Source organism: Leucoraja erinacea, chromosome 20 (genome assembly GCF_028641065.1).
Source record: "Leucoraja erinacea ecotype New England chromosome 20, Leri_hhj_1, whole genome shotgun sequence".
NCBI lineage: Eukaryota > Metazoa > Chordata > Chondrichthyes > Rajiformes > Rajidae > Leucoraja > Leucoraja erinaceus.
This window is the reverse complement of record NC_073396.1, coordinates 20879924-20904046: the sequence shown is the minus strand read 5'-3', so window position 1 is coordinate 20904046 and position 24123 is coordinate 20879924. Positions and strand designations below refer to the sequence as shown.

The 24123-nt window shown below is 41.7% G+C and overlaps 1 protein-coding gene across 4 annotated transcripts in view; it reads left to right on the top strand.

Annotated features, from left to right (window-relative positions):
* Positions 1-24123, top strand: part of usp42 (ubiquitin specific peptidase 42) — a 67912-nt gene that overhangs the window by 26919 nt on the left and 16870 nt on the right. The window contains exons 1-12 of one of the 4 annotated variants that reach the window (XM_055651582.1): positions 1259-1369; positions 1593-1640; positions 2184-2253; positions 5269-5371; positions 8322-8389; positions 8624-8694; positions 12035-12117; positions 17466-17577; positions 19617-19757; positions 19984-20084; positions 20173-20314; positions 21259-22017. In XM_055651582.1, the coding sequence (XP_055507557.1) occupies positions 8350-8389; positions 8624-8694; positions 12035-12117; positions 17466-17577; positions 19617-19757; positions 19984-20084; positions 20173-20314; positions 21259-22017 (1449 nt within the window). In that variant the 5' untranslated portion in view covers positions 1259-1369; positions 1593-1640; positions 2184-2253; positions 5269-5371; positions 8322-8349. Of the gene's footprint in view, positions 1-1258; positions 1370-1592; positions 1641-2183; positions 2254-5268; positions 5372-8321; positions 8390-8623; positions 8695-12034; positions 12118-17465; positions 17578-19616; positions 19758-19983; positions 20085-20172; positions 20315-21258; positions 22018-24123 lie in introns of those variants that run through there. The other 3 variants (XM_055651583.1, XM_055651581.1, XM_055651580.1) reach the window with 3 other exon arrangements.

The following is a 24123-nucleotide window of genomic DNA, read 5'->3' as shown; positions in this document are numbered from 1 at the left end:
TTTGGACACGTTGGAGTTTACTGTAGAGGACAGATGTGTGAAGACACATGAGGCTGGAAGTGACAGAACGTACAAGGATGCCAGTTGCAAGGTAAGAAAATAGCCTGATGGAGAGGATATGGGCTCTGGTATGCTTGAAGTTGGACGAGGTATTGAAGTTGCAAGCACTCTGGTTTATGAAAAGTGCATGGCTGTTTAATGTAAAGTGTGTGACTGTTAAATGGACAGGAACATTGGTGAGTTTGTTGATGAGGGCCAAATGCGATGGCTTCAGTTTTTGTTGCAGTGAGCGTGGCTAAATTGAAAACCTCGCTGTACTAGATCTCAGACAGGCAGCCTGACCACACTGATACAGTTAAAACTGAGAACAATTGTAGATGGGAGTGTTGTAGCACTGGATGTGACCTCTCCAAGGACATTTACGAGTTACACTGTAGGTAGCACACAGACAGGGATTCATTATTGAGAGATTCTGTGCACAATCAGATATCACTAGCAACATTGTTTAGAGAGCGGAAGCCTGCAAAGTTTGTTCTGCAGAGCTAACGGGAGGTGTTCACAGAGGCTAACAATGAAGAGGGATAACAGAAGATGCTGGGAATCCTTGGCTGGTCAGGCTGCATTTGTGGGAAGAGAAACAGAATCAACACTTCAAGTTGGAGACCCTTCGTTAGAACGGTTCTGAAGAAGTCTCCAACCTGAAATATTAACTCTTCTTTCTCTTCACACAGATGCCACCTGACCTCATCCTCACGGATACAAGCCCTGCACCCCTGCTCAACCATGCTGCCCAATATATGCATCCCAATCCCACAATGTTCGTGTCAAACTCAATGCCAAGTTAATTGAATCTCCTCTGCCTGAATGTGATCCACCTCCCACCGTTCCCTGCATATCTGTGGGACCTACTGTGTATTTCCAGCATTTTCTGTCTTTGTGTTAGTTTTCCAGCATCTGCCGTTTTAATTTTCAATAAAGCGCAGTGACCTGCTAAGATCCCAGTATTAATGGCGATGTTAGTTTTGTACATTTTGCTGTTGTGAGAAGATCATAAATGGGACTCGGCTTATTTTGAGAGTAAGTTTTGTGAGAGATCTTAGCAGGTGTAGGGAGAAAGAAAAATGAATGACGGCAGTGTTAAGGTACGGTCATACTGTTTAACAATGGATGGCTATGCGGACTTTGCTAATTTCCCAATAAACACTGTACATTGTCTGATTCACTAAGAGGCAATAATTGTCATTATTTTTTCTTGTAGGTAACGAACAGGGTTTCTGTATGATGTGCATGATGCAGAACCATATTACCCAGGTCTTTTCCAATTCTGGAAATGTTATCAAGCCTATGTCCGTCATTAATGATCTCAGACGTAAGAACTGCTTTTTCTTGAATTAACTCAATTCAATAAACTGTCAAAATAACAATACAGTGGAACCTCAATTATCTGCTTTAATGTAATATTCTGCAGTAAATATTGACAATTGATAGCACTATTCACAAATTTTGAAATGTGTAGCGTAAAAGAATACTCTTGGCACAGAAAAGATTTATTCACATAACAAAAACTAAATTTAATCTTTTTTATGCCTAAGGTTAACTTCTGTCTGAAGGAGATTGATATTAGCAGGCTGTGTAGTAAGGTAAGATTTTGTACAAAAGTCTTGGCAGATAATTGAAATGTGGATAATGGAAGTTCCACTGTGTGTGTCTAGAGTTTGAGAATCTTGTTGACTTTGAGTTGAAACTGCTAACTAGGCTTCTGGTTAGTAATTTTTATGGAATGCAATTTTCCCCCAAATCCTTAGTTTTAAAAATTCCAAGTACTCCACAAAATTTGACCCAATGTTCCCTTGAAGTCAGTGGACCTGATGGGAGGATTCTTAAAAAAATGCTGTACCAGATACAAGCTAAGTTTAAAGATATAAAAGGTTTGGAGGTTTTTTTGTTTTTTTTTGTGTAAAGCACTACGTTGATATTTCATCCCAATAACCCGAGAACTCATGAGAACTTAAACAGAACTCGTGACTTCCTGCCTATTATCTCGGATTCCTTTTGAAAATAGCATGCCTGGTGTGCTGGACTGTGCTTCTGTAGACCTTATACATGAACGCTAACTTATCACCTCAGTAACTTAACATTTTATCTGATTTTCACCAAACTTGATCAGTGATTTTTCTCTTCAGACTCGTGGTACCTTTTGATAAATCAGTAGGTGAACTGGATACAGCACCTAAGCACTGACTCGTGACCTCAGTAAGTTAGACTTTATTAGATTTTTACCAAACTTATAAAGAACTTCCTCTACACTTGATGCATTCATTAAAAATGGGAACACTTTGCATTTGTGATTACTAATTTGATATCCTGATCAATGCTCAAATTTGCAAAATGCCCAAAAATAAACTCATTGCAAAGTGACAGACCTACATAAAAGTGCTAAAACACATTTTTTTGCGAGTGCTGAATTGCTGAAAATCAGGCCCTATTTTAATATAACTTTTTAATTACAGTGTACTTTATTCTTTTGATTCTTTGCTTTTAAGTTTCTGCCCTCTTTTAATGTAATCTTTTGTGTTCCAGAAAGGTGGAACATTTTGAATTACTGTATAATTTTCCAGTGACACAAGAAATAGATGATGTTTTAACTGAGTAGTTCCCTTTAACATATTTAAATATTTTCAGGATCGGGATAAGTTATTCATAATGAATTGCTCAAAGATTCAGTCATTGATAGTAAACTGGAACTGCCTCCATAAACAGAGTATCTTTGGCATATGTGCAATGATTGATTTAATGCCACAGAATTAGCTGGTTAAGAGCATGGTTGTATGTTTGACAACTTTCCATAATGGCAGGTGTTTGTAACTAAGAGGAGTTGAATTTGTTGCTACACTCCCAAGGTTTAATGTCTCGGTAACCTCTTGAACGTTCTCTTTTTTGAATAACTTAATTATGTACTGGGTCATCGTGTAAAATAAGAACTGGTAACACATTTTGAATTTAACTTGAAATGGTCGAACTGCAGACATCAGAAGAAAGGTTTAATTAAAATTATAAACACACAGATTGTCCGCTGTGTATAATTCCGTATTTGCTGAGCATGCATCAGGGCTACGTTTTATGGCATTTTGTTGAAAGTTAGCCACTCTGCTTTTTGAAATATTGTACATTTATTTTGCATCTTTAATTTGATAATTTAAATCTTTAATTTAATTTGACATTTGATAACATAAATGACTAGGCATCATTTTAATAAACAGCAAACACATCATTTCAAATTATAAATTTAATCTATTAGTTCAGCAGGAACATGCTGCACCCGCTGAGTTTCTCCAGCTTTTTTGTGTACCTTTGTTTATTGCTGACTTGGGCAGCTGAAATGAACTGTATGCCTTGTTTGAAAGGTGAAGATACACCTGCCAGATCAACTACTCAATTTATGGTGTTACAGTAGTGCAGTTGTCCTGGCGTTTAGTCTTTTTGCATTGTTCTCTAATTGCGTGCATGGAACTGGTGAATTGGAAGTTGAGTTTCAGGAAAAGATTAGCACACTTGTGCATTAAATAGAATTATTAAACGACCTGCCAGGCAATTTTATAACAAACTTAAATAGTCCAGATTGTCAACGGCCAATAGAGTTTGACTGGTCATGCTGTAACTTATTGTATTTATACAGGGAAGTGTTTTACACTGCTACCTGAAAGTGAAACCACTGAACTTTCCATTACTTACCTGTTTCTTAAGTTCAGATAGAATTCTTTGAAACAGCCATATCATATTTCATTGGGAATAATCTGAGATCTCGTCTGTGATGAGTTTTATAGAAGGTATATATTTGGGCGGCACGGTGGCGCAGCGGGAGAGTTGCTGCCTTACGGCGCCAGAGACCCGTGTTCGATCCTGACTACAGGTGCTTGTCTATATGAAGTTTGTACGTTCTCCCCGTGACCTGCGTGGGTTTTTTCCAAGAACTTTGGTTTCCTCCCACACTCCAAAGGTTTGTAGGTTAATTGGCTTCGGTAAAATTGTAAATTGTCCTTGGTGTGTGTAGGATAGTGTTAGTGTGTGGGGATCACTGGTCGGTATGGACTTGGTGGGTCGAAGGGTCGCTGTTTCTAAGCTAAATATCCTAATTGGTAACTGTTATTTTGTTGTGGCTAGTGAGAAAATACAAATATGATTAAATTTTATTCCTAAGGTTTGCTTCATGAATGTTACTAATTGGCAGCTCCTGTATTTAGTGCTGGACTGTTTGAGATATCTTGATGAAGTCTGGGAACTTTTGTGCTTCCAGGGGTTTGCATTTATCAGCCTGAACAATTGTAATAATGTGTTGGTGTTACATTAATCAAATAAATGATATTTTTATTGCATTGTGACTGTAGATCAATAGTTTTTGGAGTTCATTGCTGATATACCAGATGTACACTGGGTACTAACGGATAAGAATTTAGCCCAGTATTTGAACTTTGACTGAAACAGACACAAAATTCTGGAGCTGGAGTATCTCTGGATAGCATGGATTGTTGACATTTCGGGTCGGGACTTTTCTTCACTCTGAAAAAGAATCCCGGCTGAAATGTCACGTATTCATGTCCTCCAGATATGCTGTCTGACTCGCTGAGTTACTCCAGCGCTTTGTCTTTTTATGTAAACCATCACCTGTGACTGCACGTCTTAGTATACGCACATTGATTATTTCCGCTCTTGCAGTGGATTCCAATAAATTATCACTACAATAACTGCCTGATTTACGTTCTTCTGGCTCGTTAAATTAATCTCTCATGTTCTCTGACAATACATGGCAAACTACAGCTCGAATCTACATTCAAGTTCAAACCAGACCATTGGGCGTAGCCCATAATTTTTCTAATGGGCAGTAGCTTTAGGAATAGTTATCTGCAGTCTTGATATTTGGGTTATTGATCAGTATTCTCTTGTTCACATACTATTAGAGATATGGGGATATCACACTTGAGCTTGGACCTGTCCTCAGTTGTATTTCAGCAGGGTCCATTAAAATGGCGATCAAGACGGGACTTTTTCCCCCACTTCCCTAGAGCATTAAAGACAATTGCCCTGTCACTGGTCAGCCAATTCAGCACAGGTCAAAATTATCTTCCCTTTAGTTTCCCCCTAAACTTGCCGGAAGAAACTTTTGCCATGGCAACGAGCTCGAAAGCGCATTTCGTATTAAAATATTAATTTTTCAATATATTCTGAACATGGTTACCAGTCAATTCCATTGTTAAATTTGCATTCTTTTAGGAATAGCTAAACATTTTCGATTTGGAAACCAGGAAGATGCACATGAATTCCTCCGTTACACAGTGGATGCTCTCCAGAAAGCATGCCTAAATGGAAGCAACAAGTGAGTATGTCTAATTTAAGATTTTGAGATTTAGCAGTGCTTTTTAATATTTTGAGTATTAATGGCAATGCAAAGATTGAATTTAAATGCTACATAATGTAAAACATGGCACGATAAAATATATTGAATGGCTACAATGCTATCTGAAAGGCAAACTAGACTCAAAAGGTCGCCTGTCCATTCCTTCCACAGATGTTGCCTGACCTGAGTTACTCTAGCACTTTATGTTTTACAAAAAGGAGAAGGTCCCTATAGGAGAAGTGGAAGATAATAGAGGTGTATAAAATCATGAGGGGAATATATGGTGGATGCACAGAGTAGGGGAATCAAGAACCAGAGGACATAGATTTAAGGTGAGAGGAGCACAATTAATAGGAACCTGAGGAGCAGCTTTTTCCACTTAAAGGGTAGGGAGTATATAGAACAAGCTGCCAGAGTAGGAAGTTGAGCCAAGTACTATAACAACACTTGGACGATGAATAGGGTACATGGACAGGATATGGGTCAAAAGCAGCTAAATGGAACTAGCTTAAATGGGGCAATAGAAAAGACAGTGCTAGAGTAACTCAGCGGGTCAGACAACAACATGGACAGTTGACATTTCAGGTCAGGACCTTTCTTCAGACTGATTGTGGGGCGGGCGGGGGTTGGAGCTGGAAGAGAGGGGAGGCAGGACAAATCCTAGCAAGTACAAGTGGGGGGGGGGGGGTTGATGGGCAGATGGTTGGACAAAGGCCAGAGATGAAAAGTCAGAAGTACTTAGTCAGAGGGTGGGAAGGGATGAATGAACCATGGAATTGCAGTGGGAGAGGCGTCTGCGGAAGGTAGAAAGGGATAGAGATGGGACTGGTGGGAAGATAGGGCATGTTAGCCACCTTGAAGGAGCTGGGCACTTCATGCACTTCACACTATTGTGGAAAGTTTTTATAAATAAAGTCAGATTTATGTCATTTAAAATAATATTTGGCAGGCATCTGTTTAATTTAAAGCAACCATTGTTTCACTGGGTTTTACACCTGGTACCCTATTCCTAGACTTGTAGTCTGATCAGTTCAATTTCGCGTGGGTGGGATTTTTAAATGCACATGACCCACTATGTTTTTGTTGTTACCAAGTACTGTATGTGGGACCTTGGTGACATCGGTGGTGGGGAAGATACTGGAGTCAATAGTAGCACATTTGGATAGCAGTAACAGGATCGGTCAGAGTCAGCATGGATTTATGAAGGGGAAATCATGCTTGACTGATCTGGAATTTTTTGAGGATGTAACTAGGAAAATGGACAAGGGAGAGCCAGTGGATGTAGTGTACCTGGACTTTCAGAAAGCATTTGATAAGGCCCCACATAGGAGATTAGTGGGCAAAATTAGGGCACATGGTATTGGGGGTAGAGTGCTAACATGGATAGAAAATTGGTTGGCAGACAGGAAACAAAGAGTAGGGATTAACGGGACCCTTTCAGAATGGCAGGCAGTGACTAGTGGGGTGCTGCAAGGATCTGTGCTGGGACCGCAGCTATTTACCATATACATCAATGATTTAGATGAAGGGATTCAAAGTAACATTAGCAAATTTGCAGGTGACACAAAGCTGGGTGGCAGTGTGAACTGTGAGGAGAATGCTATGAGAATGCAGGGTGAGTTGGACAGGTTGGGTGAGTGGGTAGATGCATGGCAGATGCAGTTTAATGTGGATAAATGTGAGGTTATCCACTTTGGTAACAAAAACAGGAAGGCGGATTACTATCTAAATGGTGTCAAGTTAGGAAAAGGGGAAGTACAACGGGTTCTGGGGGTCCTTGTTCATCAGTCAAAGAAAGTAAGTATGCAGGCAGTGAAGAAAGTGAATGGCACTTTATAACAAGAGGAGTTGAGTATAGGAGCAAAGAGGTCCTTCTGCAGTTGTATAGGGCCCTAGTGAGACCACACCTGGAGTATTGTGTGCAGTTTTGGTCCCCTAATTTGATTAAGGACATTCTTGCTATTGAGGGTGTGCAGCGTAGGTTTACAAGGTGAACTCCTGGGATGGCTGGACTGTCATATGCTGAGAGAATGGAGCGGCTGGGCATGTATACTCTGGAGTTTAGAAGGATGAGAGGGAATCTTATTGAAACATATAAGATTATTAAGGGTTTGGACATGCTAGAGGCAGGAAACGTGTTCCCGATGTTGGGGGAGTCCAGAACCAGGGGCCACTGTTTAAGAATAATGGGTAAGCCATTTAGAACGGAGACGAGGAAACACTTTTTCTCACAGAGAGTTGTGTCTGTGGAATTCTCTGCCTTGGAGGCCGGTTCTCTGGATACTTTCAAGAGAGAGCTAGATAGGGCTCTTAAAGATAACGGAGTCAGGGGATATGGGGAGAAAGCAGGAATGGAGTACAGATTGGGGAGATCAGCCATGATCACATTAAATGGCGGTGCTGGCTCGAAGGGCCAAATGGCCTACTCCTGCACCTATTGTCTATTGCATGGAATAATTGATAATGAACTCTGTTTTGGGCTTCCTAAATTATTTTGTTTGTGTTTGGTCTTATTCTGTATGCTTGTGTCTTGTATCACCCTTTAACTATGTGAGGATTAGGAGCTAGGTTTGATGTATTGTATTTAGGTTTAAGTTTGTTGTTGTCATGTGTACATGGACATGTATTGTGAAAAAAATGTTTGCTTGCCAATCAAGCCAAACTCGGGTGTATTTGGTAGAGCGAAAGGAAAGATAAAAAAAGAGGCAAAATATAGTTCTTAGCATTAGAGTGCATCAGTTTCTTAGACCACAATGAGGTAGAGGAGAATTGGTCTGTACCCCAGCTTATGGAAGGATCATTTAGAAGCCTGATAACATGTCAACACCAGCATTTTGTGCTACCAACGTATAACCAGTATATGCTACAATTATATAGACTAATTTTAGAGTTAAAAATATACTGAATTTTCTTTTCGGTACTTCTGTAGATTGGACAGACAAACACAGGCCACTACAATGATATATCAAATTTTTGGAGGTTACTTAAGGTCGAGAGGTATGTTATTTTTCGCAAAGATCAGCGTTGTTTTACATACTTCAATAGTTATTTTTAAAAAATGTATAAATATAAAACTGCTTTTTGCTTTCCCGGCATCAATTTACCTGATCATTGAAAGTTGCATATTTATTGTATTATGCTGAAGTTCTGTGCTTAAAAAATTAAATCTTGAACATTTTGTATTATCCATAAGCGAGAAAATTTTTCTAACTTTTTTTTCCCTAATTTTAGTTAAATGCTTAAACTGCAAAGGAGTTTCTGACACATATGACCCATATTTGGATATTGCTCTGGAAATAAAGGTATTAAAGTATACTATATTTGCATTTTTAACAAGCCATTCCCTGTCTCTCTATTGTACGTTTTTTCCATTAGTCGATGTTGGTCTTCGTAACCCAGAAGTTTGCTTTTTCTAAGCTTTTTCTTTGCATTAGTAAAACTGCTCAGAGGTTATAGTTGTTTCCAGAGTAGCAAACTATGCGGTAGTCTTTGTGGATAGTCCGTGTACTCAGACAGTGGTGTGCACTTGTCAGTAGCATTTCATATAAATCATATTCAATCAACCCATCATGATCCTTGTCTTTATAAACAGAGGCAGACAGTCCATCACAGGCTTATCACTTCCTTCTATCTTCATGGCACGTTGCATCAGGAACTCTGGCCCTCCTACTCATTCTTTTTATTCTCTTGTGCCTTCTGGGAGAAGCTACAGGAGCTTGAGAGCCCAGATATCCAGATTTAAGAACAGCTTGTGTAGGAACAGTAGATGCTGGTTTATACCGAAGATAGACACAAAATGCTGGATTAACTCAGCAGGTCAGGCAGCATTTCTGGATAAAAAGAATAGGTGACATTTCGGGTCAGTACCCTTCTTCAGATTAAAAGGCAGGGGGGGGGGGGTGAGAAATAACCTGTAAACGAGAAAAGGCAAGAACAGCTTCTTCCCTGCTGACATCATGCTCCTCAACCAATCTTTCACACTCCTCCCGGAATTGCTGACATATACCTTTAACTCTTTTTACTGTTTTTTAACTGTTATTGAATTTGAATTTTTTTGCATTACATTTTAATTCACCTTTCTATTTTATAATTGTTGTTGTAGTTATTGTAATATCTATCATTAGCACAAACTGTATACTCTATGGACTTCATATGAACAAGAAATTTCATTGCACCATGGTTATATGACAAATTAATCTGAATCCAAACTGAATGGAAATTACATGGAATGTCTGGTTTGGGCTCAAATGCTGGATTGTGTCTAATTCTGCCCTCCATATTTAAAAAGCTATCTTAGGAAAGTGCAGAAGAAATTAATGCAAGGCTCTGGGGACAAATCTGTTGAGTAGGACTAATTGGAAAGCTATAAAAGAGCTGTACATGAATGAATGAATAAGATTATTGGCCAAGTATTCACAAACAAGGAATTTGCCTTGGTGCTCCGCCCGCAAATGACAACATGACATGCAGTGACAGTTAGGAATGACACATAACACATTATATATTAATAATAAAACATTTGATTAAACATGTGAATTAAATAAAATACCGGACAATTCGCTGCAGCCTTCGGATGTCGTGCTTGGTGGCTGAGCCAAACCAGACCATGATGGAGAAGGTGAGGACAGACACTACGATGACCGTATAGAATTGCAGAGCTGCCAAGTAGTACGGATTTTCCGTATTTTGTACGGAAATGCAAGAAAAATACGGACGTACGATTGTACTTTGTTAAATACGGATTTTTTTTTTAGATCGGCTCGACATCCTGTTTCATCTTGCTGCTTAAAAAATGCAAGGATATAAAAAATCATACTGTACCTCTAAAAATTGTAGGAGATTTAGTAAAATCTATTAGTATTTTAAATTTCAAGATCTGGATGATTATTTTTTAAGCTTTGATCTGCCCATCCCGCTCCAGGTTTAAACAGCGCTGTCAGTTTAGCACGTGTGAATTTAAACGAAGAGCTGTCGGCTACAGTTCTATGGGTTCTAAATAAAGCGCTGCCGGCTGGAGCGCTATGGGCTTTAAACATAGCGCTATGGGTCACAGACTGTTCGGGGAGGGAGAAGGTGAGAGGGAGAGGGAATAAGAGAGAGGGAGAGGGAATAAGAGAGGAAGGGGGAAAAAAGGAAGGAGAGTGGGAGGGAAATAGGGGGAGAGAGAGGAAGGAGGGAAAGAAGGAATAAATAGAGGGAGGCTTCCAAAATGACTTCTACCTCATCTGGTGCTAAAAGCAGGAAGCAGCTGTTCAAACAGCAGTATACAAAGAGATGGCAATTCATGTACTGTCAAGTAAGGCGCGTAGAAGACATGTCAATTGGTAGCAAAGTTATGCATTCTTGTACTCTTACATTGGTATGACCGCGCATTAAAAAAAAATATTTTTCAGCAAAATGACACTGCGTAAAAATACTGATTTCCTCAGCAAAATACTGATTTTCAGGTATTAGGATACTGAAATGCTCTGACAAAACTTGGCAGCTCTGGAATTGGACCATCATTGCCTGTGGCAGATTGTGATTCCTCAGCTGCGCAGGAAGTACATCCTCTGTTGTGCCTTTTTGACTGTGGAGTCGATGGTGGCCCCCCATTTAAGGTCCTTGGAGATGATGGTTCCCAGGAACTTAAAAGACTCCACAGATGTGACTGTGATGTTGTTGATGGTGAGTGGAGTTAGGGGAGGAGGAGATCTCCTAAAGTTTACAATCAATTCCACTGTCTTAAGAGCATTGAGCTCCAGGTGGCGGCAATGGCACCAGGACGCCAACTGTTCCACTTCCTGTCTGTAGGCAGATTCCTCCCCATCCTGAATCAGTCCAATCAGGATTGTGTCATCCGCAAACTTGAGAAGCTTGTCAGAGGAGTCAGTGGAGGTGCAGTCATTGATGTAGAGAGAGTACGCAGCGTTGCAGTGCTCCTATGCTGAGGGTTTGCGGGTCCGAGATGTGCTTTCCCAGCCTCAGATGCTGCTTCCTGTCTGTCAGGAAGCTGGTGATCCACCGACAGAGGGGTTCAGGCACAGTCAACTCGGAAAAATTGGAGTGTGGTAGCTCTGTCATAATGTAGGCCGAATGACCAGTTTGGTTAGTTGATTCTGTTTTTGGCTTGCAATGTCGGTGGAATTGTTCTAAATTACTGCGTTATCTTTTGTAGGGATTTTGGATGCAGTCATAACACTGTATCAGCCAATACAATCTTTGCCAATTTATTATGTGATTCCACTGTGGAAAAGTCTGGAAGTTAAAAGATTGGTGTTGCAATTTAAAGTCATACATCTGATAAAAACAGGGCAGGGTAATAATGCACCCAATTGCATTTAGCACTTTGTATTACTGCAAAGCTTGTGTTAGTAAAATATGTTGATGATTAAATTCTAGAGTCCATTCTGATCTTAGTTACATGCTTATCTTATAATTGAATTTCTGTTCTGTTTAGATTTTGATTTGTGCTGCTTTCAAGTTACATGTTGCATGTGAATTTTTGGTTGAATTTCATTTTAGGACCAATTCTTGATAGACTGGTTATAACATTTAAAATGATTAAAATATGTTGAAGAATTGATGTATTTAAATATGCTTAGATTTTTTTTTAGGAATTCTATCATTTTGTCTCATCTGAATATATGAAATATGTTATAGGCAGCACCAAACATCACAAAAGCTCTGGAGCAGTTTGTGAAGCCTGAGCAGCTTGATGGAGAAAATGCCTACAAATGTACCAAGTGAGTAAACAAGTCAAGTCAAGTTTATTTGTCACATACACATACGAGATGTGCAGTGAAATGAAAGTGGCATTGCTCGCGGACTTTTGTGCAAAAGACAAACAACCAAACAAACTATAAACACAATCATAACACACACATTCTTTTACATAATAAATAATGGAAGGAAAAACGTTCAGTAGAGTTAGTCCCTGGTGAGATAGGCGTTTACAGTCCGAGTGGCCTCAGGGAAGAAACTCCTTCTCAACCTCTCCTTTCTCACCGCATGGCAACGGAGGCGTTTGCCTGACCGTAGCAGCTGGAACAGTCCGTTGCAGGGGTGGAAGGGGTCTCTCATGATATTGGTGGCTCTGGAGTTGCACCTCCTGATGTATAGTTCCTGCAGGGGGGCAAGTGAAGTTCCCATAGTGCGTTCGGCCGAACGCATTACTCTCTGCAGAGCCATCTTGTCCTTGGCAGAGCAATTCCCAAACCAGATGGTAATGTTCCCGGACAAGATGCTTTCTACTGCCGCTGCGTAGAAGCACTGGAGGATCCTCGGAGACACTCTGAATTTCCTCAATTGCCTGAGGTGGTAAAGGTGCTGCCTTGCCTTACTCACGAGTGCTGAGGCGTGTGATGCCCATGTCATATGCTCGGAGATGTGGACTCCCAGATATTTAAAACAGTTCACCCTATCCACAGGATCCCCATTTATCCTCAATGGAGTGTACGTCCTCGGATGATGTGCCCTCCTAAAGTCCATGATCAGCTCCTTCGTTTTTTTGATGTTGAAGAGGAGGCTGTTATTCTGGCACCAGAGTGCTAGATCAGCCACCTCCTCCCGATAGGCCTTCTCGTCGTTGTCTGAGATCAGGCCCACCACCACAGTGTCATCAGCAAACTTAATAATTGAGTTGGAGCTGAACCTAGCGACACAGTCATGTGTGTACAGGGAGTACAATAGGGGGCTGAGGACGCAACCCTGGGGCGATCCTGTGCTCAGGGTGAGGGACTTCGATGTATTCCCTCCCATCTTGACTACCTGAGGCCTGGCGGTGAGAAAGTCCAGGACCCAGGCACACAGGGAGGTGTTGAGCCCCAATTCCATTAGCTTCCCGGCCAGTCTGGTGGGGACTATCGTGTTGAAGGCTGAACTGTAGCCTATGAACAGCATCCTCACGTAGCCCCCCTTCTGGCTGTCCAGATGGGAGAGAGCGGTGTGCAAGACCTGGGAAACCGCATATTCCGTGTTTCTGTTCGGACGGTATGCGAACTGCAACGGGTCCATGTTCCGAGGGAGGAAGGCGCAGATGTGTTTCTTCACCAGCCTCTCAAAGCATTTCATGACTACCGAGGCAAGGGCCACCGGACGGTAGTCATTCAGACAGGCTGGGGAGTCATTTTTTGGTACCGGTACAATGATGGATTTTTTGAAGCAGGCAGGGACCACGGACTTGTCCAGGGAGAGGTTGAATAATGTAGTGAGCACTGGAGCTAGCTGGGTAGCACAGGACTTGAGTACTCGCCCCGAGATGCCATCGGGGCCTGCATCTTTTCTCGTGTTCACCCGTGTCAGAGCCCTCCTCACGTCGTGCTCGGACAGCGAGAATGTGTGCACATTCCTCCCTTCAGCTTCGGTAGCCTGACTTGTTGCTGCAGTAAACATTTGTTAGCAAACTGTTGAAATGCTCTCTTGTGTGTGACATACTGATTCCACTGTGACTGTGATCTTCCATGTGAAGTAAAACTGATAATCCAGTGTTTGGAAGTAGGAAGGCAGATTTTCCAGAGTAATGGTTGTTATTTAAAGACAAGGCTTGTATGTGGGTTACACGGCTAAGTTGGGCAGTATTGCTGGCGACAGCAGTTGAGTCCAATAAGGGCGGCACGGTGGCGCAGCAGATAGAGCTGCTGCCTCACAGCACCAGAGACCCGGGTTTGATCCTGATCTTGTGTGCTGTCTGTGGATTTGCACTTTCTCCCTGTGGGTTTCCTCTGGTTCCTCCATTTCAGGCTCCTCCCACCTCCCAAATGCACGCATGTTTGTAGGTTAATTGGTCTCAGTAAATTGCGATGTGTATGTGAAAGTGGGATAACATGGAACTGGTGTGAATAGGTGATTGTCGGCCGAAGGGATGTTTTCATTCATTTTTTTAAGAATGATGATCACACTGCATTCTACCTGACTTTGGTCGTAAGACGGTGGAAAAAGTTACCTGCCCCACTTCTTCCCCTCTGTTATTACACTTCTGAACGGTCTTATTGTAAGTTGGGGTACAATCCTGATTCTCTAACTTACCTCTTTGTGGACATTGGACCTTTTCTCTGGATCTGTTATGTTACAATACTGAGAAACTATATTCTGCACTCTGGTATCTTTCTCTTTGCTCTATCTTGTGTTTGTGTTTGGCTTAATTAGTGGTAACTCAAAGATTAGAGACGTGACACAAATTAGCGGTGATGTTGATAATCGAGGGGTGGGTAGTTTTCAACAAGAGAACAATATTGATGAGTTGGTACGAGCGACGGCAGGTGGAATTTAATGCTGGAATGTGTGGGGTGATGCATTTTCAGATAAAGCTGTGACGGGCACAATGACTATAGGACCTGAGGAAATAACAGGGAACAGAGGGACCTTGGTGTACATATCCAAGGATCTCTGAAGGCAGCAGCACAGGTAGGTAAGATAGTTAAAAAGGCAATTGTGATATTTTTTCATTAACAGGGGAGAAGAATATAAGAGCAAAGAGGTTATGGTATCACTCCATAAAACTCCAGTGATTGTACTGGTGGGGGATGCAGAGGAGATTAATTAGGGTGTTGTCAGGAGTAGTGTTTCCACTTTGAGGAAAGATGGATAGGCTGGGTTTGATTTTCTTAAAACCGAAGGCTAAAGGTGCGAAAGGAGTGATGGGGAAAAAGGAGTGTTCTTAACTGAGATATACACGAGGGACATGGATAGAGTAAAGAGCGAGAAACTTAACTTTTCGCAAAGATATGTACAACCAGAGAGCACGGCTTTAGGTTAAGAGGAAGAATTAGAACGGTCTTGATGATTTCTCACCCAGAGGATGGATGAAATCTACTAGATAGAGGGGTGGAGGCAGGCACACAAAAGTATTTAGAAAAGCTATGACACAGAAGGTTAGGCCAAATGTTGGAAAATGGTATTCGTATAGAAAGGTGGTGGATGGCCAGTAGAGACTCTGGGCTGAAGAGCCTTTCTCCATGCTGTGATTCTGTGTCTATAAATGCTGTGCGGCAAGTTCACTTTAATTATTCAACAGAAAGCATTTGGGAAACAAGGCATTAGTCAGGACATGAGTGAGTCATCTGTTCATTCCATAAATTAATAAAACCTTGGATCTTTTTATTAGATGTACTGCACATTTTGCTTTGCATATTAGTTCTTGTATTTTTGTGAACTACAAGGATAATGGCCTATGTTTTCTGGACAGTGGTAAGCATTAACATTCACTGACCTGAAAGCTACCTGCAAACGTCTGACATGAATTTTATATTTATCAATGTCAGTTTATGTCAGTCATCAACAGCAGAGGATCACTACAACCAGAAGAAGTGCCTTCATCAAGAAGGCTAGGCAGCTAATAGTACATTGATAGTCGTATTCCACAGAAACAGGCTTTTTTGCAACCCTGTCCACGCTGACCAAGTGTCCGACTATACTAATTCTCACACCACAAACCAGGAGGTAGCATGCACAGTTTTAACCAACTTTTTAAACATTTTGCAGAGCAGAAAATGAAGATTGGAACACTCAAGGTTTGGACAGAAATAAATACACAAATGCCTTATTTAATAATTATTATAATGGCATGAAGACATTGATATATATACTTTCAGTCTGCATAGAAATCATAGGCAGAAGGGCCTGTTCCTGTGCTACAATGTGGTCAAGATACTCCTGCAGTTGTGTTCAGGGGGAGTTCCAGGAATTGGCCCAAGTGTTGATGCATAACTAATTCCTGAATCGGGGTGGTGCGAGACTCTGAAGGGGAACATGCGACTGGTGGTGCTGCCCACACGCTTGCATCATCTTCTATGGTAGAGGTCGCAAGTTTTGGCGATGTTGTCAGAGTAGTCCAGAATAGTAGCTGGTGCATTTTGTGCTGTTATAGCAAGCAAGTTTTGTATTAAGGACACATTTAAAGTCTAACCTTAATTTCAAATTGTTTAATGTGTTTATTTAGAATTCCTCTATTGCACAGAGGAACCAGAGATGATTTATCATCATACATGGCTGAAACTGATCACTCAATCCCGGTTTTGAATCTGTGGAATTAATTCTGGCAATGTGGGGAAAACAGAGTACAGTAAACCTTAGTTTTAACAGACCTCTTTATAATGGATTTTGACTATAGCGGACGGACCTACTGGCAGGTGTCGACACCACCCCTGGCTCCATGCCACCCCAAACTCATGCCACTTCCAGGCCATGCCTGCCACCGGCACTGCTGACCCTTACCTGTACTCCGGCCGCCCTCAGTCCATGACCATTGATTTTGCCGTTCCTTGCCTCTCCCCCGGCAGCCAGCCAGATTCCAGGCCTAGTTCCAGACTGAGAGTCTAAAGAAGGGTCTCGCCCTGAAATGTGCCTAGACCTGTTGAGTTACTCCAGCACTTTGTGTCGTGTTGTTTTGTGTATTAACCAGCAACTGTAGTTGTTTGTTTCTACTACTAATATGATGATCCCTTGCTCGGATATAGTGGACAGTCAACAATAGCAGACATTGCCTAATCCTTCCCCTCCCCTCATGGCCCACAAGGGTTTAAGAGCCTGTGACACTTCGACGATTTTTTTGGACGACTACAGGCAACATGGTGAAAAATTTTTCGGTGACAGTGGCGACAATTTTTGCTGTCGTAGGTTGTCACCAGGTGTCATTCGTGAATTCCATTAAAACTAGTCCCTGGCAGTCGCCTAAGTGGGACAGGCCCTTTACTGTAATCACATGCTTTTTGCAATTACTCTGCTTTTTTTAAATTATACAATACGTGTGGACAGTTAATTTGAGTTTTAATTTATCACGGTATAATTTTTGGTAACCAATTAAAGAGACTCTGTAAAACAATCCATGAAACCTCCAAGGAAAGAAATTACCAATTACATCAAATGCATTAGACAAATTCTCATGGCAACTCTTCACCTGAAACAGCAGACTTTTAGTTCCTCAAGTACATCTGATCCATTGCAAGATAAATCTTCTGTATTGAAAAGCACTCTGACACAATTATTTTAAAAATAATATACAAAGCCACATGATAGCTATGTATTAAATTCATTCAATATGAAATAGATTGTGGGCTAATTATCTAATATAGCATTTCTTTTGTAATAAAACTAGGTGTAAGAAAATGGTGCCTGCCTCAAAGAGATTCACCGTCCATCGAGCATCAAATGTGTTGACGCTCTCTCTAAAACGCTTTGCTAACTTTACAGGTGGAAAGATCACAAAGGTATTTACTGTTTTGGAAATTAATGCATCAATTTTTGAGATGAGCTGTTCCATAGGATGACTGCCTTAAAAATGCTTGTTAAAATATTCTCTTTGCCCTGTTCACAGCCTCTAAGTTCTGTATTCATCTATGTGACAGAAAATTGGATAGGATTCTGAGGGAAGAAGATGTAAAGAGGCTTCAAGCGGATATAGACAAGCTGATTGAGTGGGCTAGAACATGGCAGATGTAATGCAATAGTGAATGTATCCATTTTGGTGCAAAGAATCAAATAGCAGAGTATTTGTTAAGTAGTAAGAGATTAGGTTACATTACTGAACATGGCTTTTATTGTCCTATAGCATAAGTGTGCAAAAGCAGTTTAGATACTACTTTGGCATTGGGCTTGGTTTTCTTGGTTGAGCATTTATCCTGATGTTATAACACAAGTACGTAGTTTAAAAAGTAATTTATTGATGTTTAAAGAGACCTGTCTTTGTACACAGGTCACTGAAAGACAATGCACAGGTCCAAGTGATCAAGAAAGACAATTTGAACTTTATGAGATAATTTAGCGTAGAAGTGAAAGCTGTCTTACTGCAAATATGTATGGTGAGATTGCAGCAGGAGTATTATTTTGCTCTCATCTCAAAGGAAATACTCGGCGTAGAGGAACAGAGTAACGAGTCACTGACTCATCTTTTCCAGAGATGACGAGTTAGCTAAATGGGAGACAATTAATAGACTTTGCCCTTTTTCTCCACAATTTAGAAGAACGTGAAGCAATCTCTTTGCGATCTAAAATATTCTTATAGAACCCAACAGGGCGAATAGAGTTGGTTGAGGAGTCTGGAGCCAGTGGTCACAGTATCAGAATAGAGAGTAGGCTATTTGGGACTGGGGCGAGGACAAATTCCGTTAGGTATTAAGTTTTATTATTGTCAAGTGTACTGAGTTACAGTGAAAAGTTTGGTTTTGCATGCTATCCTAACAGATCAGATGTACCATGCATAAATACAAGCCTTCATTCAAAGGGTGATGAATCTTTGGAATTTTCTACCCTGCAGAGTTTGGTCATTCAATTTATTTGAATCAGACGTAAAGATTTCTGGAATATTAAAGTAGTCGTGAGAAATGGGGATGGTAATATAAGTAAATGGGGGGGGGGGGGTTGGTTCAGCCACGCTCCTGAAAAATGGCAGAGCAGATTTGGAGGGGTAGATGGTATACTTTGTTTTTATCCTCTTAACCCAGTGTTTTGCCTAGAATACATTTTGGTCATCTCTTCAGGAATTAAGTGCAACTACTAATTAAGGATAACAAGTGGTTGAATTTATTTTCTTCTGAATATACTTATCTTAATTGTTATGTTTCTACTGAGACCCAGTGTTGCGGTTTATGGAAAGAAGTTTCAGTTCTTTTATTTATGCCTCATATTGATTGCCCCTTTAAGAATAACCATTCTATCTGCCTGAAGGCAAACAGCGTCTATATATTTTTTGTTGCTTCATGTAGATTGCTGAAGATATAGGGTGCTGTTCAGAGGAAGACACTGATCCAGAACACCTTGTTTTATAGCTATGTAAGCAATTTATAGTGTCTTTACTTTGTTTGCAATATCCCAAAGTAGTTAGTGACAGGAGAAGTATCCTTGGGATTTTAATGCACAAGGATTCCTAATGTGCAACAACACTTTGAAGAGCCAAGGATCTGCAGATGCTGGAATCTTGAGCAAAACACAGTGCCGAAGTAACTCAGCGGGTCTGACAATATGGAGGGAATTGCCAGACAATGGTCGGGACCCTTCAGCGTCTGGCCATTCTCTCCACAGATGCTACCCGACCCGCTGAGTTCCTCCAAAACTTTGTGTTTTGTGCCACAAGACTAGCCAGCTGCCCGATAAAGCTGCTCTTTATAACAAATCTTTTGTAACTTGAACAACGTTGATCGTTCCCTCACGAGCAGATGAATTAATCAGTTAGGAATGCAAGGAGGGAAATCTGTCATTCACAATACCATGTCAGGAAGTGAATGATTATTTGTGTTTTGTTTGGTTTTAGGAAGTACGGTATTCTGAGTATCTGGACGTTCGGCCCTATATGTCCCAGTCAAATGGAGAGCCAGTTGTGTATGCCTTGTATGCAGTATTGGTACATTCAGGCTTCAGCTGTCATGCTGGCCATTACTACTGCTACATCAAGGTAATTACTTAAAGTAATCACATTACTAGAAAAGTATGTCATCAAAGGTTCTCTACAGTGTGTAAATCTTTGTGCTTATTCAGATTCAGATTCAACTTTAATTATCATTGTCAGTGTACAGTTGGCAAGTTGCTTGTCTTCGGAACATGATTTTGTTAGTGGAGACTTCCACAAGTCTTCAAATGTTACCAACTGTATTTGAAATTGAAAATGCATGTATTCCCAGGCAAGTAATGGACAATGGTACCAGATGAACGATTCTCTTGTATCCACAAGTGACATCCGATCAGTGCTGAATCAACAAGCTTATGTGCTGTTTTACATCAGGTACTTTCAAAATACTTGGGAATTGGAATTTTCACATGCTCAGGACTGTTACCATTTTTCCTAAAACAAAGATCCATGCTTTTTGCAGATCGCATGACACAAAAAATGGGACAAAGCATTCGAATCACATGGGCCAGTCATCTCCAAGGCCGCCTGTCAATCAGAGGTTGACCAACAACCAAGCTCTCACTGGATTTATTGGACCACAACTCTCCCCACAAATGACCAAGGTAGGAATGATAAAGGAAACGCATGGAACTGCACTTGCTGGAATCCTGAGTGAAGCAAAAAGTGCTGGAATAACACAGCAGGTCAGTCAGCATCTGCGGAATACATTGGTAGGCGACGTTTCAGCTCGGGTCCCTTTTTCAGACTTATTGTAGGTGGGGGGAGAAAGCTAGAAGAGAGGTGATAGGTAGATACTGAAGAAGAGGGGTTTTATTGGCAGATAGGTGGACAGACCAGACCTGAAAAGGGTCAAAAGGGTGTCCGATAAGGAGAGAAGAGAAATGCAAAGCCAAAGGGAGCAATGTAGTTGGAAGGAGATGAGGGTGCGGAGGGAGGCAAGAGTGGCCCGATGGAGGGGGATATCAATGGAGGGAAGTCCGTGTGATGGACTGGGCTACATGTACCGTTGCGATTTCTTGTGGCTGTGGGCAGCGCTTTTTCCAAACCAAGCTGTTATGCAACCCAAATGTATGCCTCTGTTGTGCATCTGTAGAAGTAATACTGTCTGAAAAAGAGTCTTGATACATAACGTTACTTATCCATGTTCTCCAGAGATGCTGTCTGACCTGTTAAATTATTTCAACATTCTGTGTCAAGATTTCATCAGAACCCGAGGGGCAATTCTTTTAGTCAGAGGGTGGAGAGTATATGGAATGAGCTGCAAGTGGAGGTAGTTGAGGCAGATACAACAGCATTTAAAGGGCACTTAGACAGGTACATGGAAGGAAAAGGGATATGGGCTGAATGCAGGCAATTGGAATTAGCTTAGAAGTGGCATCTTGGTCAGCAGGGACGAGATGGTCTGCCGGGCCTATTTCTGTGTTTTTTAATGCTATCACTTTATTGATCGTGGATAGTGTGTGCTTTTAGACTGTTAATACTAAAACTTAGCATTAACTTTGTTCACTGCCTTTTGTGTTTAGTAAATTATTTTCCTGTATTACAGAAATCAAATCACTTAACGAATGGGAACTGCACTGTGAAAGATATTCACAGTAACGCAGCAGCCGGCACGAGTGGCAGCAGGACAATTTCTACACCTCCTGGGCCCTCTCCGGGTCGGTTACTGCCCAGGCCCACCACCTTGCCCGAATCGTCCAAACGGCAAAAGCTTTCCTTCAGTATACAACCTTCCAAGCCAGGGACGAGACAGGCCCAGCCCCCGACCAAGCTCCACAGTAGTCCGTTGGATAACCTTTACAAGGCTCCGTCAACAGCTTCCCATACCAGTGTTTCACCTTCTACCTCGGGAACCTCAGCTGCTGCAACCCCACCCTCCATTCCACCTGCTGCTACCGTCGTTGCCACTCAATCTGTGGAGTCCAACGCTGCCTCTTCTCACTTAATGGTGAACGGTCAGCCCAAGGGACCTGCCAGTTCTTTAGTTCCGTATAACGAGGAATCCTCGGAGGAATCTGATGAAGAGCCCAAGGGCTTGATTAAGGAGAATGGCTATGCAAAGTCCCTGAATAGAGCAGTTAATGGAACTGGACCCAGCACGTATCTCAAAATGAATTCCATGTCTGCAGCCACCAGTGATGACTCTTGCCCAAAAATGCCGTCTGAGATGGATGCCACTGATGCACTTAGGGGCACAAGGGATCATGGCAGGCATCAGGCATCTGAACCCATTGTTCCTCAGATGCTGTCTGCAGATTGCCCTGCAAATGGTTTATCTGCAAAGGAATCACCATCCGCTGTTGAAGTAAGTAGTCTGCTAAAGTTATATTTATTCACACTTGTTTGCTTTCAGACTTGTTTTCCATCTGCTCTCCCTACTCAGAGCGAGGCCTGGATTTTTGTTGTTAACAGTTTAGGTTAGTTTAGAGAGATAGCGAGGAAACAGGCCCTTCTGTCCACAGTTCACGCTGATCATCATTCACCCGTACATTAGTTCTGTTATCGCACTTTTGGATCTTATATAGATGCCAATTATCCTACAAACCTGCACACTTATGTGATGTTGGAGGAAACCAGAGCTCCCAGAGAAATTCCACACGGTCACAGGCAGAACGTACAAACTCCACGCAAATATCATTCGAAGTCTCGGTTGATCCCAGATCTCTGGCACTATCAGGCAGCAGCTCTACCACTGCAACATTGTGCCACTTCAACTGTCATTTTCCCAGCTATAGAGTATAGAACAGTATAGCTCAAGAACATGCCCTTTTGCCCACAAAGTGCGTGCTGAACATAATGCCAAGACCAACTCTTACCTGCTTGCACATAATCTTTATCCCTCCATCCCCTGCACCAACCAACTGATCTGAAGTTAGGCTGAAAACGTGCTGAGGAATAAAATGCAGTTTCAATATATCAGGATCTGATAAATGATGCTACATTTTATTATCATTGCTGGTATATTTCTGCAACAGGAGGGCTTTTGTATTTGCACATGGCGAGAAGCAACTCCACATGCTGGTTTACAAAACACAAAATGTTGGAGTAACTTAGCGAGTGAGTCAGCATCTCTGGAGGACATGGATTAGTTACTCTTCTTCGGAATGATTGCAGTAGGGGGCAGAAAGCTGAAAAATAAGTGGGAATGGGACAAAGCCTGACAAGTGATCGATGGATACAAAAAGCATGTGAAGGAGATTTTGTTTGGCAGATGGTTGGATAGAGACCAGAGATGGAAAGAGGACATAAAGCTGTTAAGATACGGAGAGAAGAGGTGTGAAATGTGAAGCTAGAGAAAGGGAAATGGATGAAAGGGTATATGCATATAATGGGTTCAGCTGGTAGAACTGCTGCCTCACAGCGCCAGACACCCGGGTTTGATCCTGACCTCGCATACTGTCTATGTGGAGTTTGCACTTCATCCTGTGATCGTGTGGGTTTCATCCAGGTGCTCGGGTTTCCTCCCAAAGTAACCAAGCGGTGTGGGTTTGTAGGTTTGTAAATTGCTCCTGGTGGACGGGGAGTGGATGAGAAAGTGGGATAACATAGAACTCGTGTGAACGGATATGGATGGTTACTGTGGGTTCAGTGATTCATGTAAAGGTTATTTATTGAGATAAATAAACTGGTGGGACGAGTGTAGATGGGACATGTTGGTCGGTGTGGGCAAGTTGGGCCGAAGGGCCTGTTTCCATGCTGTATGACTGACTTTGAGATGTTATGGCTGTTCAGAGATTGGCCAGTAGATGGCATCAGCAGCAGAGATATTTGAATTGTGACCCTGTTGCAATCATCAACTGATACGGCTGAATAACCTGCCAGAGCTAAGCATTTGGCCAGATCAAAGTGGCCTTCTCTAGCGAGAATGAATCCCACCCACCAACCCAAAATATTGGGGGAATGGGGAGAAGGCAGGAACAGGGTACTGATAGTGGATGATCAGCCATGATCACATTGAATGGTGGTGCTGGCTCGAAGGGCCAAATGGCCTACTCCTGCACCTATTGTCTATATCACCAACCCATCTCTAAATACATAACGCTGTAATGGCCTCTAACGCTGCTTCCATGAGCAATGCCATTGCTGATGAGTAGAGCCAGGATTTTGCCAGAAATGCCATGTGCCTGTTCAAGCCTTTTTTGATGATTTCACCAAGATAATGCCCTTTTCATGATCGAGTGCCTAAATCAGCCTTTTTTGGCCGTTTTGCTAAAAGGTTGTGCTATTTTCTCTAGTTGTACTGTGATCACAATGACGTTTTTTATGTTAACACGTTAATATTAATATTATTATTAACATGTTAACATAGTATAACTTACAAGAATATTTCCACCACCGGGGCGAAACCGGGGGCGCCACCGTCGGTCGTTCATTTGTTCGTGCCGCTGCCTGCTGGTTCAGTCTTCTCCAA